The sequence below is a fragment of the Capricornis sumatraensis genome, chromosome 2, assembly GCF_032405125.1.
Source record: "Capricornis sumatraensis isolate serow.1 chromosome 2, serow.2, whole genome shotgun sequence".
NCBI classification, from domain to species: domain Eukaryota; kingdom Metazoa; phylum Chordata; class Mammalia; order Artiodactyla; family Bovidae; genus Capricornis; species Capricornis sumatraensis.
In genome coordinates this window covers 84474666-84493331 of record NC_091070.1, presented here as the reverse complement: position 1 = coordinate 84493331, position 18666 = coordinate 84474666, and the positions used below count along the sequence as shown (strand labels likewise).

Sequence of the window (18666 nt, the reverse complement as noted above, 5' to 3'; positions counted from 1 at the left end):
GGCCCTTTCTGCCTGTGGGACCCTGAGCACATCCCTCAGCTTCCCTAGATTTCAGCAGTCAAATAGGATCAAAGGCAGAGGCTGAGCTTGCGTGGTTTGAGGCCTGCTTTAGCTTTGAACTCGGATTCCAAGTTCTCTTTATCTTTGGATAACAGGTGACCTTAGCCCTGACCTTAGGCCCTAAGCTGACAGATCTGTGGCTGCCTCTCCCAGAGGGACCTCGGCCTGGAGAGGCCCTCTGGTCCAGGCCCCTGGACACACCTGCCCCCTTTGAAAAGGACAATGCTAGGCCCTGTTGTTTCAAATAAAAGCTGCAGCAGGCAGGTGTCTAAAAGGTCCTTCGGTAATCCTTCTCTCACAAACTCCAAAACCTAAAACCACGCAAAAAGCCAAGGCTAGCACCTCATGCTCGGCCTCTTAGCTGGCCTGTCCCTCGGCCACCCAATGTGGCAGCCCTCCCCTCAGCAAGTGCTCTCCCTCCCCGGACTTTCTCCCCCGCACCGTTGATATTCCACAAGGAACACTCGTATCATCATCTCAGGGCAAAGATGAGCACACTGGGGTCATCGTGGACCACAGCATGTGGTTAAAAGCAGGGACTGGTGCTGCACTGCCTGTGTTGGAAGCTTGGCTTTGCTGCTTCCTAGCTGTGTGTCCCTGGGAGAGTTACCAAACGTTTCTGTGCCTGCATTTCCTCATCTGTAAAATGAGGATCAGTGTAGGACTGATGTCCAAGGGTGCCTGTAAAGATTATGTGAGTTAATACCTGTCAAGCCCTTGGAGCAGCGCTGGGCTCCCAGAATAATTCTCAGGGCGGGATCTGGGTGGGCAGAGAAGAGAGTCGGGGACATACAGGCTGGGAAGGATGATGGCATAGTGAGGGTGGGGTGCAGGACTGCTCATGGTCTGTGGGGATTATGGGGCTCAGCCGGATGCAGGGTGGGGTGGTCTTCCCAGGAAGTCCAGACAGTGCTGAGTCCTGGCTTCTTGCCCAAGGCTGGTTTTGCTCCTGCAGGCTGTGCCATCGCCTACTCTGCCTATGTTTTCCCGGACACGCTGGTGAGCACCACCTTCCATGACTATTACCTGACCCTGGCTGTGCTGAACACCATCATTAGCATCTGGCTCTCCTGCTACTCCAGGTACCCGGCTGCTCTGCCATGGATGGGATGGGGCGAGGGGACGGGTAGTGGTGGAGCGCGCGGCTCCCTGGACTGTCAGAGGGGACGGGGGAGAGGTGCTTGGGAGCCTGGGGCTCAGTTCTGGATGGACTTCCAGTGGCCAGGCGGGACCAGCTTCACAGGCACACAACCTGCACAGGTGCTCAGGGCCCCATGATCAAGAGGGCTTCAAACTTGTCTAATGCCCTGCTGTTGTTGTTTTGAAATACTCAATGATTTTTGAACAAGGGGGTCCCATACTCTGCCTGCAAATGATACAGCTGGTCCTGTTGCTGAACAAGTCACTTACCTTCCTTGAACCTCAGTTTGCTTATCTATAAAATGGGGTCAAGGGAGTTCCCTGGCAGTTCAGGGGCTAAAACGTGGCCCTTTCACTTCTGTGGACTGGGCTCAATTCCTGGTTGCAGAACTAAGATCCTACAAGCCATGTGGCTTTGGCCAAAAAGAAAAATAAAAATGGGGTCAACACAGCAACCCTGTGAGATGGGTGTAATATATCCAGAACATTTGGCACAAGCCTGGCCCGGAGGAGGCACTCCATAAACGGGTGGTCTGCTAATAGGAGCTGAGAGGGGCCTGCCTCTGGACACAGGCACACCTCAGAGATGCTGCAAAGAGATCAGCCTCACAGTAGGCAAGTCATTGAACTTCTGGTCTCCCAGTGCATGTAAAAGTCTGCAATAGCATTATGTCTAAGGAAACGATGTACACATCTTAATTTAAAAATATGCTATTGATAAAAAAATGCTATCTGTCAACACAGGGTTACCACAAGCCTTCACTTTGCAAAAAGCCACAATAAAGCAAAGTACAGCAAGATATGCGTGTGTGTGGTGCACGACAGATGACACTCAAATGTCTGACACATCCCCAGGGGAAGCCTGGTGGCCATGAGTCATGCCCAGCTCACTGGCTCTAATTCTTTTTTTTTTTCCTTTCACTCAAGGAAGCTCACTGGTGTGTGAGTACAACAGGCATTTTTTAGGATAACTACTCAGCTCTTGGTAAAAAAACTACCCAAAATGACTTACGAAACCTCTCAAATGACAGTGTTGGGGTAACATTCCTGTGTAGATGGTGCCAGGTAGGGGGCCTTCCGTGGTGGGTTAGCAAGAGCGTCAAGGAAGGCTGGCGGTCCTGACCATCCATGCCCCCAGCCTGTGCCTCTCCTGAGCCGTGGCCTTGTAGCATTCTTATTCCTGGCAGCCGTAGCTCTTCCCTCCCCAGGAGAAAACCGCAGGGCTCGGGGTGGCGAGGTATGCTTCTGCAATTTCCCCACAATGCTTTTGGCTCCAGCTTTCTTTGGGGGACATTGAGTTTTGTGGGACCCAGAGGTAGGCAGATTTTCCAAACTTGACAAGCTGCTTTTCTTTAAAAGTCAAAGAGTAGAGCCTTAAACAGCATCGGGAATGCTTGCCCCAACTTGCCTTCCCCGCACCTGTCCAGAGGCAGGCGGGCAGTGTGGAGCTGCTTTCCATGGGGGTGAGTCTCGTTTGCAGGCTCAGTCTCAAGCCTGGGTGTTGTGTTGCTTCATCTCGCGGGCAGGCCTGGGGTGTGCGGCGGGGTAAACGCTCTCTGGGGGAATGTGGAGATGAGGGCGGCTCCGTCCTTGTCCTCATAGAGTGCCCTATGCAGTATGAGCAGCAGACTGCAGACCTCCAAAATGTCTAGACTGAGTCAACATTTCCTTTAAGGGCCAGAGGAAAAAACTTTAAAAAAAAAATGTAGCATTACAGAATATAACATAAGCAAATAATGATAATACAAAACGACACACCTGCTTGGATATCCAGGGTTCTGTGAAGCAGCCTGAGAATCAAGCATTGAGGAAGGTTGGAGAAGAGGGAAGGGCGTTGGGGCCTGAACAAGGGTGAGGGCCTGCCGAGGATGGGACGGCACTGGGAGACAGCAAGGAGCTTCAGAGCTGCGAGCGCCTGTGCAGCTGGCAGGGGAGGGGGATAGAGGCTGGAAGAGCGAGCCAGAGGTGTGTCCTACAGAGGACTGGCCTTGTGCTCAGGAAGGACAGAAAACTTCATAGAAGACAGTTCTGCGGACTCGGGTACTGTGTCCTGTGGGGGCTCGGGGAACAGGCAGGGAGAAAGAAGCAAACGCCACATGCCTGGAGCCGAGGATGGAGCGGGACGTCCCCCTGTGGGCCCGTCCAGCTTCCTTCGCGTCTTGTCCTCTGTCCTTCCCGTGTGCCGGCGGATCCCTGCTCTTACAAGACCTGTCCCCTTTGTTTTCATTCTCTGTCTTTGTCTTCGGTGTGTGAGGAGGAGGGCTCATGCGTGTGTGGGGAGAGACTTGGCCCTGACTAACTGCAGGGGAGGCAGTAGAGGCAGGCAGGGGCCGTCTGGAGGCCCAGCTTCACAGGCGTGCTGTGTGGCCTTGGGCCAATCATGGCCCTTAAGCAGGGGCCCCTGAGACGAAGTTCCCTGGGTTCCTTCTGTTTAGGCATCAATGATGCCGGCTTCAGTGGCTTTTCCAAGGTTTCTCTCCTTGCCTTCTCCCCTGCATCCCCCAGGCCCACCCCTGCCTCTCCCTCCTGCTGTATCAATCTGAGACATGGCTAGGAGTTGAAGAACCACCTCTTTTCCTGAGCACAAAAGGAGACCATGGAGCTCATGAGTTGTGCTTTAGTTATCCACATGCTTCCCAGAGTAGTGTGGTCTGAATGGCCTTTGTTCCCACGTAATACATGTCCTTTAGGTAAATTCCACATAGAGAGCTGGGAGCTTCCCAGGTGGCTCAGTGATCAAGAATCCACCTGCAATGCAGGAGATGCAGGTTTGATCCCTGGGTCAGGAAGATCCCCTGGAGAAGGAATGGCAACCCACTCCAGTATTCTTGTCTGGAGAATCCCATGGACAGAGGGGCCTGGCAGGCTACAGTCCACGGGGGCGCATAGAGTCGGAGACGACTTAGCAACTAAACAACAGTCATGGAATTCAGTTCAAAGGAACACGTTCCAGAAAACTGCCTTCTTGTTCTGTAGTGTTTATGGGGGAAATGACAGAACATATGACCTCTCTGTGGCTCTTGGAGCCAGGTGGGTGTGACAGAGACCCTGCCGGCTCATAGCTGCTGACCACCTGCCAGCCCAGGAAGCTTCGCCACTCGCTCAGGAGTGGTAGTTACACGTGTTTGCTGTGCATCACGAGTCACTGTGGGTACTTTTCCATTCATCCATCCAGAGCATCCAGCAGTTGGTTTTTTAGGCACATGCTCGCTCTGTGGAACACCGTGTGGTCAGTGCTGTGAGGGAGAGATGGGTTTTCATCCCTGGAGGAATGTGAGCTGCGCTATGAAAGCCGTGCTTTGGCAGTGGTGCTGCGGGAAGAGGGTTTGGAGGTCAGAGCTGCAGACGGGAGGCTTAGCAGACGGTGGTTCCCAGACACAGCCAGAGGTCAGAGGGCTCAGCCAGATGACAGACTGCTGCTGGGGCCAAGGGTCAGCAGGTGGAAATGTCCACATTCCTGTTATGTCATCCACACAACAACAAAACAGCCATACTACCACCCCACCCCCACCCCCACCGCCACCCCCACTGTGTGCACGCAGGCGTGCACACACACGCACCTTGGCAATAGAATAATGTTTCCAAAGGCTCACTTGTTTCAAGCATAGTTCTGGAATTCACTTGCACATCTCTCCAGCTTTGTTGCAACAGGATTTATCGGGTTTTAGAATAGACTGGTATTGTATCAGCGCTTTCTTGGTAGAGGCTTCTCCCGAAATCCAATGTTTCCTGCCCACCTGGTTTTAGGCAGAGGAAGCCTGACTTCCTGACTCCCAGCCCTGAGGGACAGGCTTTGCCTTACCAGGCAAGGCTTTGGAGACTCGGGCGCGGTGTGCTTTGGAGAATGCCATGGCTCCTTCCCCTCCCTCTGGCTGTGGCGACACCCTGTGGCCTGATTTGGAATTGCACTTTGGTGATGGGAGGCCCACCGTCTTTGTGGCTGCTGGCCCTTCTGCCTCTTGTTCTCTGTTGCTCTCTTCTATTCTGCTTTTTCTCCTTTTTCCCTCTGTAGACTCGGCTTGGCAGCTGGAGAGGCTGGTTCGTTTGCCCTTGGGGAAGTACTTTATCAGGCCGGGCGCCATGTCTCAAGTCGCAGGAAATCCGTGTTTTGGGGGATGGCCCTCGCCAACCAGAGCCAGCTTTCTTCCTGTGTAAGTGGCCACAGAGAGAGCGTGCTTTAAGAGCAAGTCTCTTTGCACCCAGAGGTGATAGGTGGTGGCAGAGCATGGGGAGGGAGGGAGCAGGCTTGCGCGGTCGGGCAGGGTCGGCCAGCGTAGACTGAGAAGGCCCTACTAAAGATGGGCTCTGACTCTTGGAGCAGTGAAAGTGTGTCCCGTTCGCCTCCTGGCACAGAGGGGTGTCCGTAAGAGCAGAGTCTAGGGAGTGGTCTGAGGCCTGCCCAAGGGGAGAGGGTGGGAAGCCAACCAGACGGCCTGGCTGTAAATCCCAGCTGTGCCTCTTATTAGCTCAGCTGATTTTAGGCAAATCACCCAGAACTTGTCTGTTCCCTCCTGTTCTATTTTCTGGTACCACGTGGCTACAAGATGGGGAGAGGGAGAGGATGGGTCCTACAACACACATTTTTTTAAAAAATGCTGCTATTTCGTGAGTGTTACTCTGTGCTCTGCACAGCTGTAAGCTCCTAGTGAGCATCATTTGATTAAACCCTTGCAACAAGCCCATAAGGGATTCTGTAGTCATCCCCGTGGTACACACGAGGATTCTGGGGCTCGGGAGGGTTACATCACGCTGTGGATGAGATGGTCACAAAGGTCAGGGACGGAACCAGACTCAGGGTGGCCAAGACAAACACTGTTGCCAGATCGTGACCCTGTGCAGCCTCGCCTATCCCAGGGTTTGTGGTTTCCTCCAAGGCTGGGGTTCTGTTTTGGGGGATGATGAGTTCAAGTCCCTTATTTCTCCTCCTCCTCTTTGAGCTTCTCTTCCTTCTCTGCCCAGTGTCCCAGGGTCAGAAAAGAAGAAGGGACATGCCCATGGGCTTGAGTGAAGTTGAAGCTCATCTCTGGAGGTTATGGGGCTTCTCGGGGTCCATGGTGAACAGGGGTCCCCAGGCTGGGCTGCCGAGCAGATGTCCACATCCTCAGGCACACTTCTGAGCCGGATGCTGGGGATGGAGAGCTGAGCAGACCCAGCCCCCACCCTGACCACCCTGGAGGCATATGAGGGTGTCTCTGCTGTATTCTATGCCAGAGGATGTGGGCACAGTGAGCCAGGTGACTGCACTGGCTCATAGAGGATGTGAAGATCCTGCTGGAAGAGATGGACCTGGGCTGGGGGAACAGCAGACCCTGTTTGGTGGAGAAGGGGCAGGCGAGTGGGCTGGGACAGGGCACCTGGGGAACAGAGGTGAGGAGCAGACCCTACCCCCACCGGAGAGTGTGATGAGGGACAGAACTGTCAAGAAAGGCTGGAGGGCCCCAGTGCCCTCATCATCTTCCGGGCTTCCCCATAACAGCCACCCTACAAGCCTCAACACCCTGGCTCTGCATATCACCTTTGCCGGGGGAGGCTCTGGCCTCACAGTCCTGTGGGTCCCAAGGGAGAACCCAGCCCCCACAGTACGATGTGGTTTTGAAGCAGGTACCTGCCCTGCCACCGGGCCCAGCCTGGGACTGTGAGCTCTCTCTTGCTCGAGCCCCACCCAGCTCAGGGCTGTGGTTTAGTACGGAGCCTCTCCTTCAGCTCCCTTGCCTGATGTCTAGCCTGCCGTCTGTGCTCCCCACCGCCCCCGCCCCCCCCAACCCTCAGCTGCTGCCTGCTCCGCAGGCTCGGCCCGAGCCAGCTGAGGTCCCATGGTGTTCCATCCCGAAGGACCTGCCCGTCTTGGCAACTTTTGCACCACTCATTTTAATGCTGGCTTCCTCTGTCTTTGAACGAGGGGCAGGTGGGGGTGGTGATGACAGAGGGAAGGAAGGACCATGCTTTCTCAGTTTCCCCAGCCCAGGATTCCTGTGTGTGTTATTAAATATTCCAGAAATCTCTTGTCGTTAAACCCCTAATTGTACCCAGGGCTTTTGCATGGTAATCACCTGGCGACTCTGACTAGTTGAGCATCTCAACCTTCGCAGAGGTGCTGGCCCCAGGAGTGTGTTTGGACCCGCCCATGCCCCACAGTCTCCCTCTCCTGGTGGGTACTGGTCTGACTTCTGGAAGGCTCTGTGGCAGTTAGATAGCTTGTCCCTCAAAGGTTTTTTGCTCCATGCCTCCTCCCTGATTTTGGATACCATTGCTTCTTATGGTGCCAGGAGATGGTACCTCCGAACTCTTTTCACATCTGAGATGGAGCCCTTCCCAGGGGGGCTGGTGGGAGAGGTGGAGAGGGCTGGTGGGGAAGCTGCTGGCCGAGGGAGGAGTCTGTGCACAAATGGTTGCTTTCTGTGGGTTATTCGGCCTTGGTTATTTTTAGTGTGTGTGTTATTGACTGAGACTCCTTTTCATTCTCATTTCTCCCCCGTTTCCTTTCCTGATTTAGGTTTTTTGAGATACAGAAGCCCGGGCTCTGTAAGATGCTTCGCGTCCTGGCCTTTGCTTTTCCCTACACCTGGGACTCCCTTCCCATCTTATTCAGGGTAAGGGCCCTGCTCTGACCCCTCTCTGTCTGTTGGCAACACCAGGGAATCGATTGTGTCCTGAGCTCTGGGGGTCAGATACTGTCCTGGTTGTGGGAGCAGAGCCGCATGTGCCCCCTTAATGGCACTCGCAGGCCAATTAGGCGGCATGCACAGAGGCCCTGACGGGCATGGGCAGCCACCACCCACTACGGGCACTAGGTAGGTGGCGCCCGGAGATGCATCAGTGGCTAGTGCTACCCACGGGCTCAGGAGCAATCTTGGAGGGCTGGGCAGGGGAGGCAGCCTGGGGTTTAGTAGAGAGAGCAGGAGAGTGGGCTCTGGAGGCAAAATCTCTAATATTCACTCACTGCAAGACTTTGGGCAGGTTTTCTACCATCTCTGTGTCTTGACTTCCCTCATCTGTAAAATGGCCTGGTAACAACACCTCCTTGTGTCAGGCTATGGGGAGGATTACATGAGATAATGTGTACAGTGCTAGCTGGTGGTGAGAGTCCCATAAATGCATTATTACGTATTATCATCAATTAATATAGGCGTCGTAGGGAAGGAGAGCGTATGACTGAAGGTCTTAAAGGATAGATGCTGAACACAAAGGAAGAGGGTATAGGAGGGAAGACAAGGAGAGGGAAAGTCCACGCACTCTCAGATGGCCATATGTTCAGATCCCAGTCCCACTGCTCACTGGCTGTGTGACATTCGGCAATGAACAAAACCTCTCTGAGCCTCAGTTTCCTTATCTTTAAATGAGGCTGACATCCCCTTCTTCACAGGGGGGTAGAGGAGGAGTCATCAAATAAACAGACCTGAGGGGCTCAGCAGTTCAAGGCCCAGGCCCCGTGGGTGGAGGCAGGTAAGAATCTGGTGCAGGAGGCCAAGATGGCAGCGCCCAGGGCTGAAGGGGAGGGGTCAAGCTGGCTCCACCAGCTGCGTCACTGAGCCTGTGCTCCATGCTCAGCCCGCGTGGGTCTGGGGAGACCCAGGAGTGGGGATGCAGCCCACTCCGTTGAGTCCTCCCTGGAGGACACAGACCAAACCCAGGAAACCAGCGCAGAGAGAACAAGCCAGCCCCACAGGCCACCCCTGCAGACAGCACAGCTTCTTGTCAGGATGAGTGCTGGACGCTCCTGGCACTCGGCCGCATCAGACTCTGGGCAGTAGGGGAGGAGGGGTCTTACCCTGTACGGTGCTGTGGCTGAGCACTCAGGCTCTGCAAATCAGCCTGACTTCTCTACTAATTAGTGGTTGGCACGTCACTTTCCAGCCCAGTACTCTCATCTGCAAAGTGGGGGAAGTGGAGTCTGCCGTGTGGTCATTGTTGAGGCTCCGATGAAGTGGTGCACACAGAAGGCCTGGCCTGGTGCCCTCGGTAGGTGGTGGCTGCCACTATTTTTAACAGTCGTACAAAAACCATTACCAAACTCCAAACCAGGATAATGTCTGTAATTAATAGCTTTTGATGACTCAGAAGGCCTTCCAGGAATTCCTAGGCCTTAAAGCCTTAATTAAGAGCATCAGTTCAAGGGATGTGCTGGTTAAAAGTGAGTTCAAGTGTGAATGGGCCATTTTTTAACTATACTTATATTTTAGCCCCAGGGGTGGGGCTGGGGCAGAATAGTGATAAATCTAGCAGAATTTTTTTTTCCTTTCCTTTTCTCTTCACTTCTGTTGTTTTCCTTTCCTTCCTTTCTTTCTTCATTTTTTTTTTTTTTTTTTTGTAACTAAATAACCCAAAGGCTCTCATGAGCATGTAGGGGGTTAAAATACAGTTACCTTAGGTCTCTGTCGATCAGACTCAGAACAGGAAGCCTGCTCACACAGGCCCTGTGAGGTCCCTTTCCAAGCACAGACCCCAGGAGGGAACGGCCTTGGCGCATGGAGTCCACTCATGTGCGTGGGGAGGTCTACAGACCTCCTCTCGAGACCTGTGTTTCTCTCCTCTTTAAGCTTTTCATTTTACGTTGGAGTAGAGTTGATTTACAATGTTGTGTTTGTTTCAGGTGTTCAGGAAAGTGATTCAGTGATACATAAACAGCTATCTGTCCTTTTTTCAAATTCTTTTCCCGTTTCGGTTTTTACAGTATGTTGAGCAGAGTTCCTTGCGATACACAGCAGGTCCTTGTAGATTATCCATTTTAAGGCTTGGCATTTCTTTAAATACCTGCAGGTATTCCTGTTCACCGGGGAAAGTGCGGAGAATGAAGCCACCTTGTACCACCAGAAGCATGTGGCCGTGACCCTCCTGGCCTCTTTCTTCTACTCTGCGCATCTGCCAGAGCGTCTGGCCCCTGGACGCTTCGACTACATCGGTGAGTGCGTGGTGGCTCCACTGCCCAGGGGGCATTCCCATCCCTGATAGCAGCGCTGTAGTTGCCAAGGGGAGGCGGGGGCAGGGCGAGAAGCAAATCCTCAGGAAGTTCTCCAGGCCCAGGCCAAGGTGAGTGAGATTGTCAGGTGACAGAGGCCAGGAGGTTCACAGACCGTGGATGCCCAGGGAGGGTGGTGGAGGGTGGAGAGAAGTGGGTCTAGGAGTCTAAAGGATTTCTGGCAGGTATGGGGACAGGAGAGTCCCATTATTACCTTGAACGTGAAATCCCATTATTAAGTGACGATGGAAGGCAGCTATAAAGGGGAAGAGGAAAGACAGGGTACAGAAGGCTCTGAGGGTACCAGCTGGCGGGGGGCAGTGCCAAGCAGAGGAAAGAGTGTCTCATTCGGATGGGTGTGATGGTGCCAGGAATCGTGGTAGAGCAGGGGTTCCCGGACTCAGCAGTTCCCAGTCTGGACGAGTAGTCTCAGCCTCACCTGGGAACGTGCGGATCTCAGCCCCCGCCCCCAAGACATCCCATTGGGGTGGGCCCAGCACTCTCAGAAGCCGAGTGATTCTCCAGGTGAGCCTGAACGTGCTCAAGCCAGAGAAGCCATGTGGTGAAGAGGAGGCATCAGAGCTACAGGGGTTTATACCTGCTGGCAGAGTTCCTTCCCCTCTGTCGAGGGACGAGGGAAGCGCTGTGGAACGTGTCTCCTCCACCCTGGCTCTGGGACTGGCTGGAGGAGGCAGCCTTGGGCCACTTCTGATGAGGCTGAGGGGTCCTGGGACGGGAGCTCCTTGGATAAGGAGAGCTCCGTGGACATCTAGGTCCTCATCCCCAGGTGGCGAGCAGGAACCTCGCTTCTCCCCAGGCCCATTTTGTCCATGAGTTTCCATCTTCTACCCAAGAAACGTGGCCACATTTTGCTTTGACAAGAGTTTCATCTCCTTTATTCCTTCTCCTCTGCCAGAAGGGATCACAATGAGCAAAAGGGTTAGAGGGCAGATTTCAAACAAGGAGGGAGATGAGAGGGCCAGGGGATTGGAACCTGCCCACGGAGCCTGCCCAGCATGTCCACCTCCCTAGCCCCAGCCCAGCTGGAGGAAATAGAGCTGATCACGTACAAAGTCTGGGGTCAGCAGGAAAAACATAAATAGACACTGGGCCTTATTTTGCCAACTCTGGCTTCTTAATAACATTTTATTTACTTACCTCTATCCTGTCCTTTTGGGCCTAGAGCAGAAAGATACTCCAGTGGGGGGACATGGCAGAGATGGCAGATAACAACAACACCTTAAACAAGGGCTTTGGAAAGATCTCTGTCCTTAAGTAACAGAGTCAGCCAGATTTTGAGCTTCCTCCCCAGTGCCCACAGGAAGCTCCTCCCTATTCCTGCCAGACGGGTTGTTGACATCACTTTTCCTGCTGCAGGCACATTTCACATCTGTCCAGTGCTCCTGGCTCTTCCATCTGTTTGTCTCCTGCCCTGACGGAGACAGGTTTGTGCCTCAGTTGGTGAGCGCAGCTGGCCACTTCCTACTGCTTGGCCCTGTGTCCTTGGAGAGTACGGTTCTCAGCTGGATAAGGAACCACTTCTGCCACAAAACACACAGATTTGGAAATTGTACACAGCCCGGTAGTATGGCTTGAGTGAGGCAGGGTGGCCCCTCCAGGCACAGTATCTCCCTGAGGGATGCAGGCTGGGGTGCTGGCAGCTCCTTGCCCTAAGGAAGTCGTTAGCCTCTCATCCAACTTGCCTGCGTCTTCATCCGCGACCTGGCTCTGGCTCATTAGGGCAGGTGGCCAGTCTGGTCCCTTCTGTGGACTCATTCATTGAATACTTACTATAGGATAAATCCTGGGGGTACAACACTGAATTCTTTTTTTTTTTTTAACTGAAGCAGGGTCCTTATTTAACTCTTGTATTAGTCTGCCAGTGCTGCCATAACAAAGAACCACAGACTGCATGGCTGATACAAAAGAAGTTTATTTTCTCATAATCCAGAGGTTAGAAGCCCAAGATCAAGGGGATGGCAGGGCTGGTTTCTCCCAAGTCCTCTCTCCTTGGCTTGCCAGGGGCCATCTCCATTTCTTTTCACATGATCTCTCCTCTGTGTAGTGTACATCCTAATCTCCTCTTCTTATAAAGATACCAGAGCGGGTCCCATGCTAGTGACCTCGTTTTAACTTAATTGTCTTTTAAAAACCCCATCTCCAAATATGGTCACGTTCTCAGGTACTGGGAGTTAAGACTTTCGACATGTGAATTTGGGAGGGGGAGATACAATCAGCCCCTGAAACATGTAGGGTTCTCATCTCACTCCTAGTTTCTGTGGACTGTTCCCCCCAGGCAATCCCCAGCCCCAGGCAGTGGACTCCTTTTCTCACCAACTACCAAGTCAGCCACCCTCCACTGGGCTCCCACCCTCTGGGGAGGCATACATGCTGACCGGGGGCCAGTGAGCTATCAGAGAGAAGGAGCCCCTCATTGTGTCTGGGATTAACCAGCAGTAGGGAGAGGAGCATCTCACAAGTGGTCAGCAGAAAATCTGGCTGGCTTCCCCTTTGGTGCTGAAGTCAGGATCAGAACTAACCAGTGACAGCTCTCAAGAGGTAAACTTTAGTAGAACTTTCTCATGTGAAAAGCGGGACTGGTGGATAAGTTGTTTAAATGGATTTGGTTTTCTCTGTTGGCCTTTTAATTTTTCTCATATGATATTAAAAAAACTTAAAAGTATATATCACACATGGGCTTCCCAGGTGGCGCTAGGGGTAAAGAATTCACCTGCCAATGCAGGAAACACAAGAGTCACACGTTTGATCCCTGAGTTGGGAAGATCCCCTGGAGGAAGGCATGGAAACCCACTCCATTATTCTTGCCTGGAAAAGTCCATGGACAGAGGAGCCTGGCAGACTGCAGTCCATGGGGTTGCAAAGAGTCAGACACAACTGAGCAACTGAGTGCACACATACACACACGTTACATATAACATAATACCCTAATTTCAAGTGTACAATCTTTTTTTTTTTTTAGCAAATTTACTACATTGTATAACTATCACCATATATGAGTTTTAGAACACTTTCATCACCCCCGTAAGATCCTTCCTGCCCATGTACTGCTAATCTCAGCTCCCACCCCCTACCCAAAACCACCACTCGTCTATTTTCTGTCTCTATGGATGTGCCTTTTCCGGACAGTGGGTGTCTTATATCTAGCTTCTTTCACTCCACTTAGTGTTTTTAGCACACGAGCCATAGGATGTTCCCAGGAGGCCATTCCTCTTTTATTGCTGACTTTTGTGTGCTCACTTTAGGTCACAGCCACCAGCTGTTTCACGTCTGTGTGATCCTGGCCACACACATGCAGATGGAAGCCATCCTTCTGGACAAGACTCTGAGGAAGGAATGGCTGCTGACCCATGGCAGGCCCCTGTTGTTCGCCCAGATAGCCGGAGCCATGCTTCTGTGCCTCATCTTCAGCCTCAGCAACATAGTTTATTTCTCAGCTGCTCTGTATCGGCTTCCCGAGCCGGAATTACATAAAAAGGAAACCTAATTCATACCATAAGCTTTTCGTACCAAATGTCAGCATTAAGCTACAACATCCTAACTACCATAAGCCAATGGCATGGTCCCAGTTTACAGTGGCCTAAAATATTTAGAATGCTTGATATCTTGGCATTTTGGAGCGGGTTCAGGTCAATAAGGTATTTAACTGGGGTCATTTCTCTAGATGTGCGCTGGATTCTGTAAGTACGATTTTAAAAGGGGGACGTGGGTTCAAGTCAGTCCTCATTCATGCAAATCATTATTTCATTTAGCTTTTAATTTATTTAAAGTATGTTCTCCAATTCTATTTAAACAGCTGGATTAGGCGTACCATCCTTGTAGCTTTACTATTAAATAGTTGGATTAAGCTTTACTACCCTTGAAGTATTACTCTTGGAAAATGGAACACGCTTCATCTGATGAGTTTCATGTAGCAAACCCTTTCCTTCCACAGTGGAAGAAGATGAGCTGGGAAGGTCAGTCAGGGAACCTGAGAAAGCAGAAATTGAGTCTGTGGGAGCTGTGGGGACTGGGAAGGCATTCCAGAATGAAGAAACCTGGTTTGGGGAGGGGCCTTCTTCCTTTCCCCACCTAGTGAAGGATATGAATTGAAAGAGCGCCCTCTTTTCCCACAAGTCCATTCTGCTTCACCGTGCAAGGTTCCCATGCCATTATGGACTTGGATTTTGTTCAAAGTTCACAGCCTGTGGCTGGGTGTCATATGCTCTGTTTTGCTCTGTTTCCTTGTTGCCGGTTTGATGCTGTGAAGGATTACGCAGCACAGGTGAAGTGTGTTACCCAGAGGGCACTAACTGAATGAATCCCAATTGGTTGTACTCATCTATCACCTTTTAACCAATGACGTCACAATATTTGGGGAGGTTATACATTTAGTGTTGCTTCAGCATTTCATATGTGCTTCATAATTTAATGTTCGTGTACAGAGGACACTAAAGACTTTGCTAAAGGAATGGAAACACTTGGTGAGCTTGTGATAAATGTAGATCCCCCAGGCGAATCAGGAGATGCTGCTTTATTAGTTTAAAGTGTTGGTTTCCTCCCGAAGGTCTGTGCTGGAACAAGTTCCCCAGGTGATTGTCAGGAGGGCCAACGGGCCAAACGTGCAGAAATGCTGGTGTCACGAATTCCAGAATGCACAGGGCCTATCAGCTGTGTTTTGATTGGTCTAACTTTCAGCTGCTCACCACCTAAGGCTGTGTCCTGTGCTTTCTACTCTGTGGAGTACTAAAACACTGAATATTTTCTCATCTGTTGCATTACTGCATTAAGTTCAGTATTTCATGGTGTTTTCATAGAGTACAGAAATGCTGATGCAAAACAGTTTTTAACAGAGGCCCATCACTCCCTGACATGCACTTGCTAACGACTTAAGGGGCCATCCATCGCAATGCAGGACCCTCTTCTGCTGACTCAGGAACACCCCAGTTTCTTAGAACACTGCCTCTGTGGATAACTGGCCCAGACATTTGGAATGACCTTGTAAATAGCTCATCAGCTAATACTCTGAAGACAAGTAGCAATTTATATCAGATATGAGTGGTCAACAAATACGATTTCATTAGTTTTATTGTCTCTTTACTTCCTCTGGGGAAGGTAGACTGATAAAATTATATAGGCTGGTAAATTTTTGGTACATTTATTCCAAGCTGCAGCACAAAATTTGTTATTTTGGCACAAGGTTGACACTATTACTGGAATTGTACTCCAGCAGGGGTTCTGGGCTTCCATTTCATCTTACTGTAACTTTAGTTTTATGGTGGACAGAGGTACTAAGTTTACGTACTCCATTTTAGTAATGCCAAAGGCATGAAGGTTTCTTAATTCTCTTGTTTATAGAAAGTAACATCAGGTTCTTCATTTAGCTCAGAAGTAGTTGAAAGATCACAGGTGACTAATCTGAAGGACTTTCAGAATATTTAATCTTTGGTTACACTGCTTTTTCAGCATTGCTTAATGATGAAAATGAAATGTTAAATCAACAAATAAGGCCAAGTGTTTCATAATGTTTTTATACATTTGATAAACTTAGTCCCATTCTATACTTTTGGACAGTGTTACAATTAACGTTTATAACAGTTTGCAGTACACTGATTTGGCAACTTCTAATGTTGAATGAGAATGTGTTCAAATATATTCATTATCATTAAGTACTATGAAGTCTAATGTGAATACAGTTTTGCTAAGCCATTCCAGAAATTAAAAAGATTGGCAGTGGGTCAGTTGAAAACCTCACTGGGAGGATGTCTTTTAATGTGTGTATGTATGCTCAGTTGTGTCCAACTCTTTGCAACCCCATGGACTGTAACCTGCCAGGCTCCTCTCCATGAAATTTTCCAGGCAAGAATACTGGAGTGGGTTGTCATTTCGTTCTCCAGGGGATCTTCCCAACCCAGGAAAGAACCCAGGTCTTTTGCGGCTCCTGCATTGGCAGGCGAGTTCTTTACCACTTAGCCACTTGGGAAGCCTTGTCTTTTAAAGTAGCAGTTCTCAATTTTTTTTTAAACATCTCAGTACACTGTGGAGATATTCCATATTCCCACTAGTAGCGACTGCTCATCAAGGCCCTGTCTCCTAAGGGGAGAGGGGGAGCGGGCACACTCCTAAAGTAATGTATCTCTTCCCCCTCCCTGGGCTTGAGAAACACTACTCTAGAATTTACCAATCATTGTGATAAAACTCAGGTATGCTTGGATGAGGCCATTTAGTCACTTGCCTCTTCCTTCAGTCACAAATGGAGAGTTTCATTTTCCTTGCGCAGTCTTTGAAGAGGAACGCACCTTCTTTCCTAAAGACATGACTTGGTCAGACTTCCCTGGTGGTCCAGTGGTTGAGAATCCACTGCCAGTGTAGGGGACACAGTGTGATCTCTGGTCCAGGAAGACCCCACATGCCTCAGAGCAATCAAGCCTGTGCACAACTGCTGAGCCTGAGCTCTAAGAACCCAGGACTTGCAGCTGCTGAACCACTGAGCCTGAGTGCCCTGCGGCCCCTGCTCCATAATAAGGGAAGCCACTGCTGTGAGATGCCTGTGCATCGCATCTGGGGAGTAGCCTGCACGCAGCCACAAAGATGCAGTGCAGCCCCAAATAAATAAAATGTATTTTTAAAAAAGACAAGAAGAGGCCCTTGTTGATTAGAATTAGAAGTGGGATGTTTAGAAGGCTTTTGAATGCAAAGTGATGTAGACACTTGGTCTGCAGCAATCTTTCTCAAAGTGTTTTTTGGAGAAGGAACTCAGTTCCCAGGAGATATTCTGAGGAAGGCAGGATGCTGTTCTGGAAAAGAATGCTTTTGTCAGATGCATCAGAGAACCCTTTCATTCCCATCTGCTTTGTCCTGAATTTGGTTTGGCCGTGGTCCCCTTTATATATGAAACAGCTCTTAACCCTGTATGTCAATATTTTGTAACATACTGTTGAATGCCAGCCTCTGATTTTTCAGTCGACAATCCATTATGAATGAAAAGGCAGAGACCTGTTTCCAGACTCACAGATGTTCTTCCAGCTTATACTAATGTCTGGTTTTCTTAAACTATGGTAGGAAAAATAAAATTTATTACAGTAAAGTTCTGTTTCTCCTTTGACTTAGTTATGTTTCACCTACTATGCTGAAAACATGTTCACTCATCATGAAAAATAGATTCCTGTATATGTATAGATTGTGAAATCATTCAGTGAATGTTTATTTAGTGCCAGGTATCTATAAAACAAACACTGTCCTCAGAGTTGGGAATATAGAAGTGAAGAAAACCAAAACTGTCCTTCCCTCATGGAGATGATACACTGGTCAGCCAGTAGGACAGGAGATAAGAGATAAATTCAGATAATGGTAAGTGCTGGTGGCTTAGATGGTAAAGAATCTGCATCCAATGTGGGAGACCTGGATTCGATCCCTGCGTTGGGAAGATCCCCTGGAGGAGGACATGGCAACCCACTCCAATATTGTTGCCTGGTGAATCCCCATGGACAGAGAAGCCTGGTGGGATACAGTCCATGGGGTTGTGAAGAGTCGACTGAATGACTAAGCACAGCACATCAAGAAAATAAGCCTGGGGACTTCCCTGGTGGTCCAATGAGTTAGACTCCACCCTTCCACTTGGGAGTCCCCTGAACTGCAAAGAGATCCAACCAGTCAATCCTACGGGATATCAGTCCTGGGTGTCATTGGAAGGACTGATGTTGAAGCTGAAACTCCAACATTTTGGCCACTTGATGTGAAGAATTGACTCATTTGAAAAGACCCTGATGCTGGGACAGATTGAGGGCAGGAAGAGTAGGGGACAACAGAGGATGAGATGGTTGGATGGCATCACTGACTCAATGGACATGAGTTTGGGAAAACTCTGGGAGTTGGTGATGGACAGGGAGGCCTGCTGTCCTGTGGTTCATGGGGTCACAAAGAGTTGGACATGACTGAGTGACTGAACTGAACTTCCACTGCAGGAGTTTGATCCCTGGTCCAGGGAACTAAGATCCTGCTCCCACTTGGTGTGGCCAAAAAAAAAAAAAAAAAAAAGCCTGGTGGGGGAATAGGAAGGGGTGGGGTGAGGCAGCTGAGATTGGATAGCCACTCTGATAACCCGACATTTGAGGAGAAACTTAATGGAGCACTAGACCATTCAGGTATGAACGAAATTAAATCCTTTATGATTATACAGTGTAAGAGACAAATAGATTCAAGGGATTGGATCTGATAGAGTGCCTGAAGAACTATGGATGGAGGTTCCTAACATTGTAGAGGAGGCGGTGATCAAAACCATCCTCAAGAAGAAGAAATGCAAACAGGCACAATGGTTGTCTGAGGAGCCCTTACAAATCACTGAGAAAAGAGAAATGAAAGGCAAAGGAGAAAAGGAAAGATATATCCATCTGAATGCAGAGTTCCAAAGAATACCAAGGAGAGATACGAAAGCCTTCCTAAATGATCAAATAAATAGAGAAAACAATAGAATGTGAAAGACTAGAGATCTCTGAGAAAATTGGAGATACTAA

At 50.1% G+C, this 18666-nt stretch overlaps 1 protein-coding gene across 1 annotated transcript in view; it reads left to right on the top strand.

Moving 5' to 3' along the window:
- Window positions 1-17164, top strand: part of PAQR5 (progestin and adipoQ receptor family member 5) — a 50905-nt gene extending 33741 nt beyond the window's left edge. The window contains exons 4-7 of the mRNA XM_068964364.1: window positions 1016-1142; window positions 7694-7790; window positions 9958-10099; window positions 13420-17164. Of these exons, the coding sequence (XP_068820465.1) occupies window positions 1016-1142; window positions 7694-7790; window positions 9958-10099; window positions 13420-13661 (608 nt within the window). The 3' untranslated portion in view covers window positions 13662-17164. The remainder of the gene's footprint in view (window positions 1-1015; window positions 1143-7693; window positions 7791-9957; window positions 10100-13419) is intronic.
- The last annotated feature ends 1502 nt before the right edge of the window (window positions 17165-18666 follow it).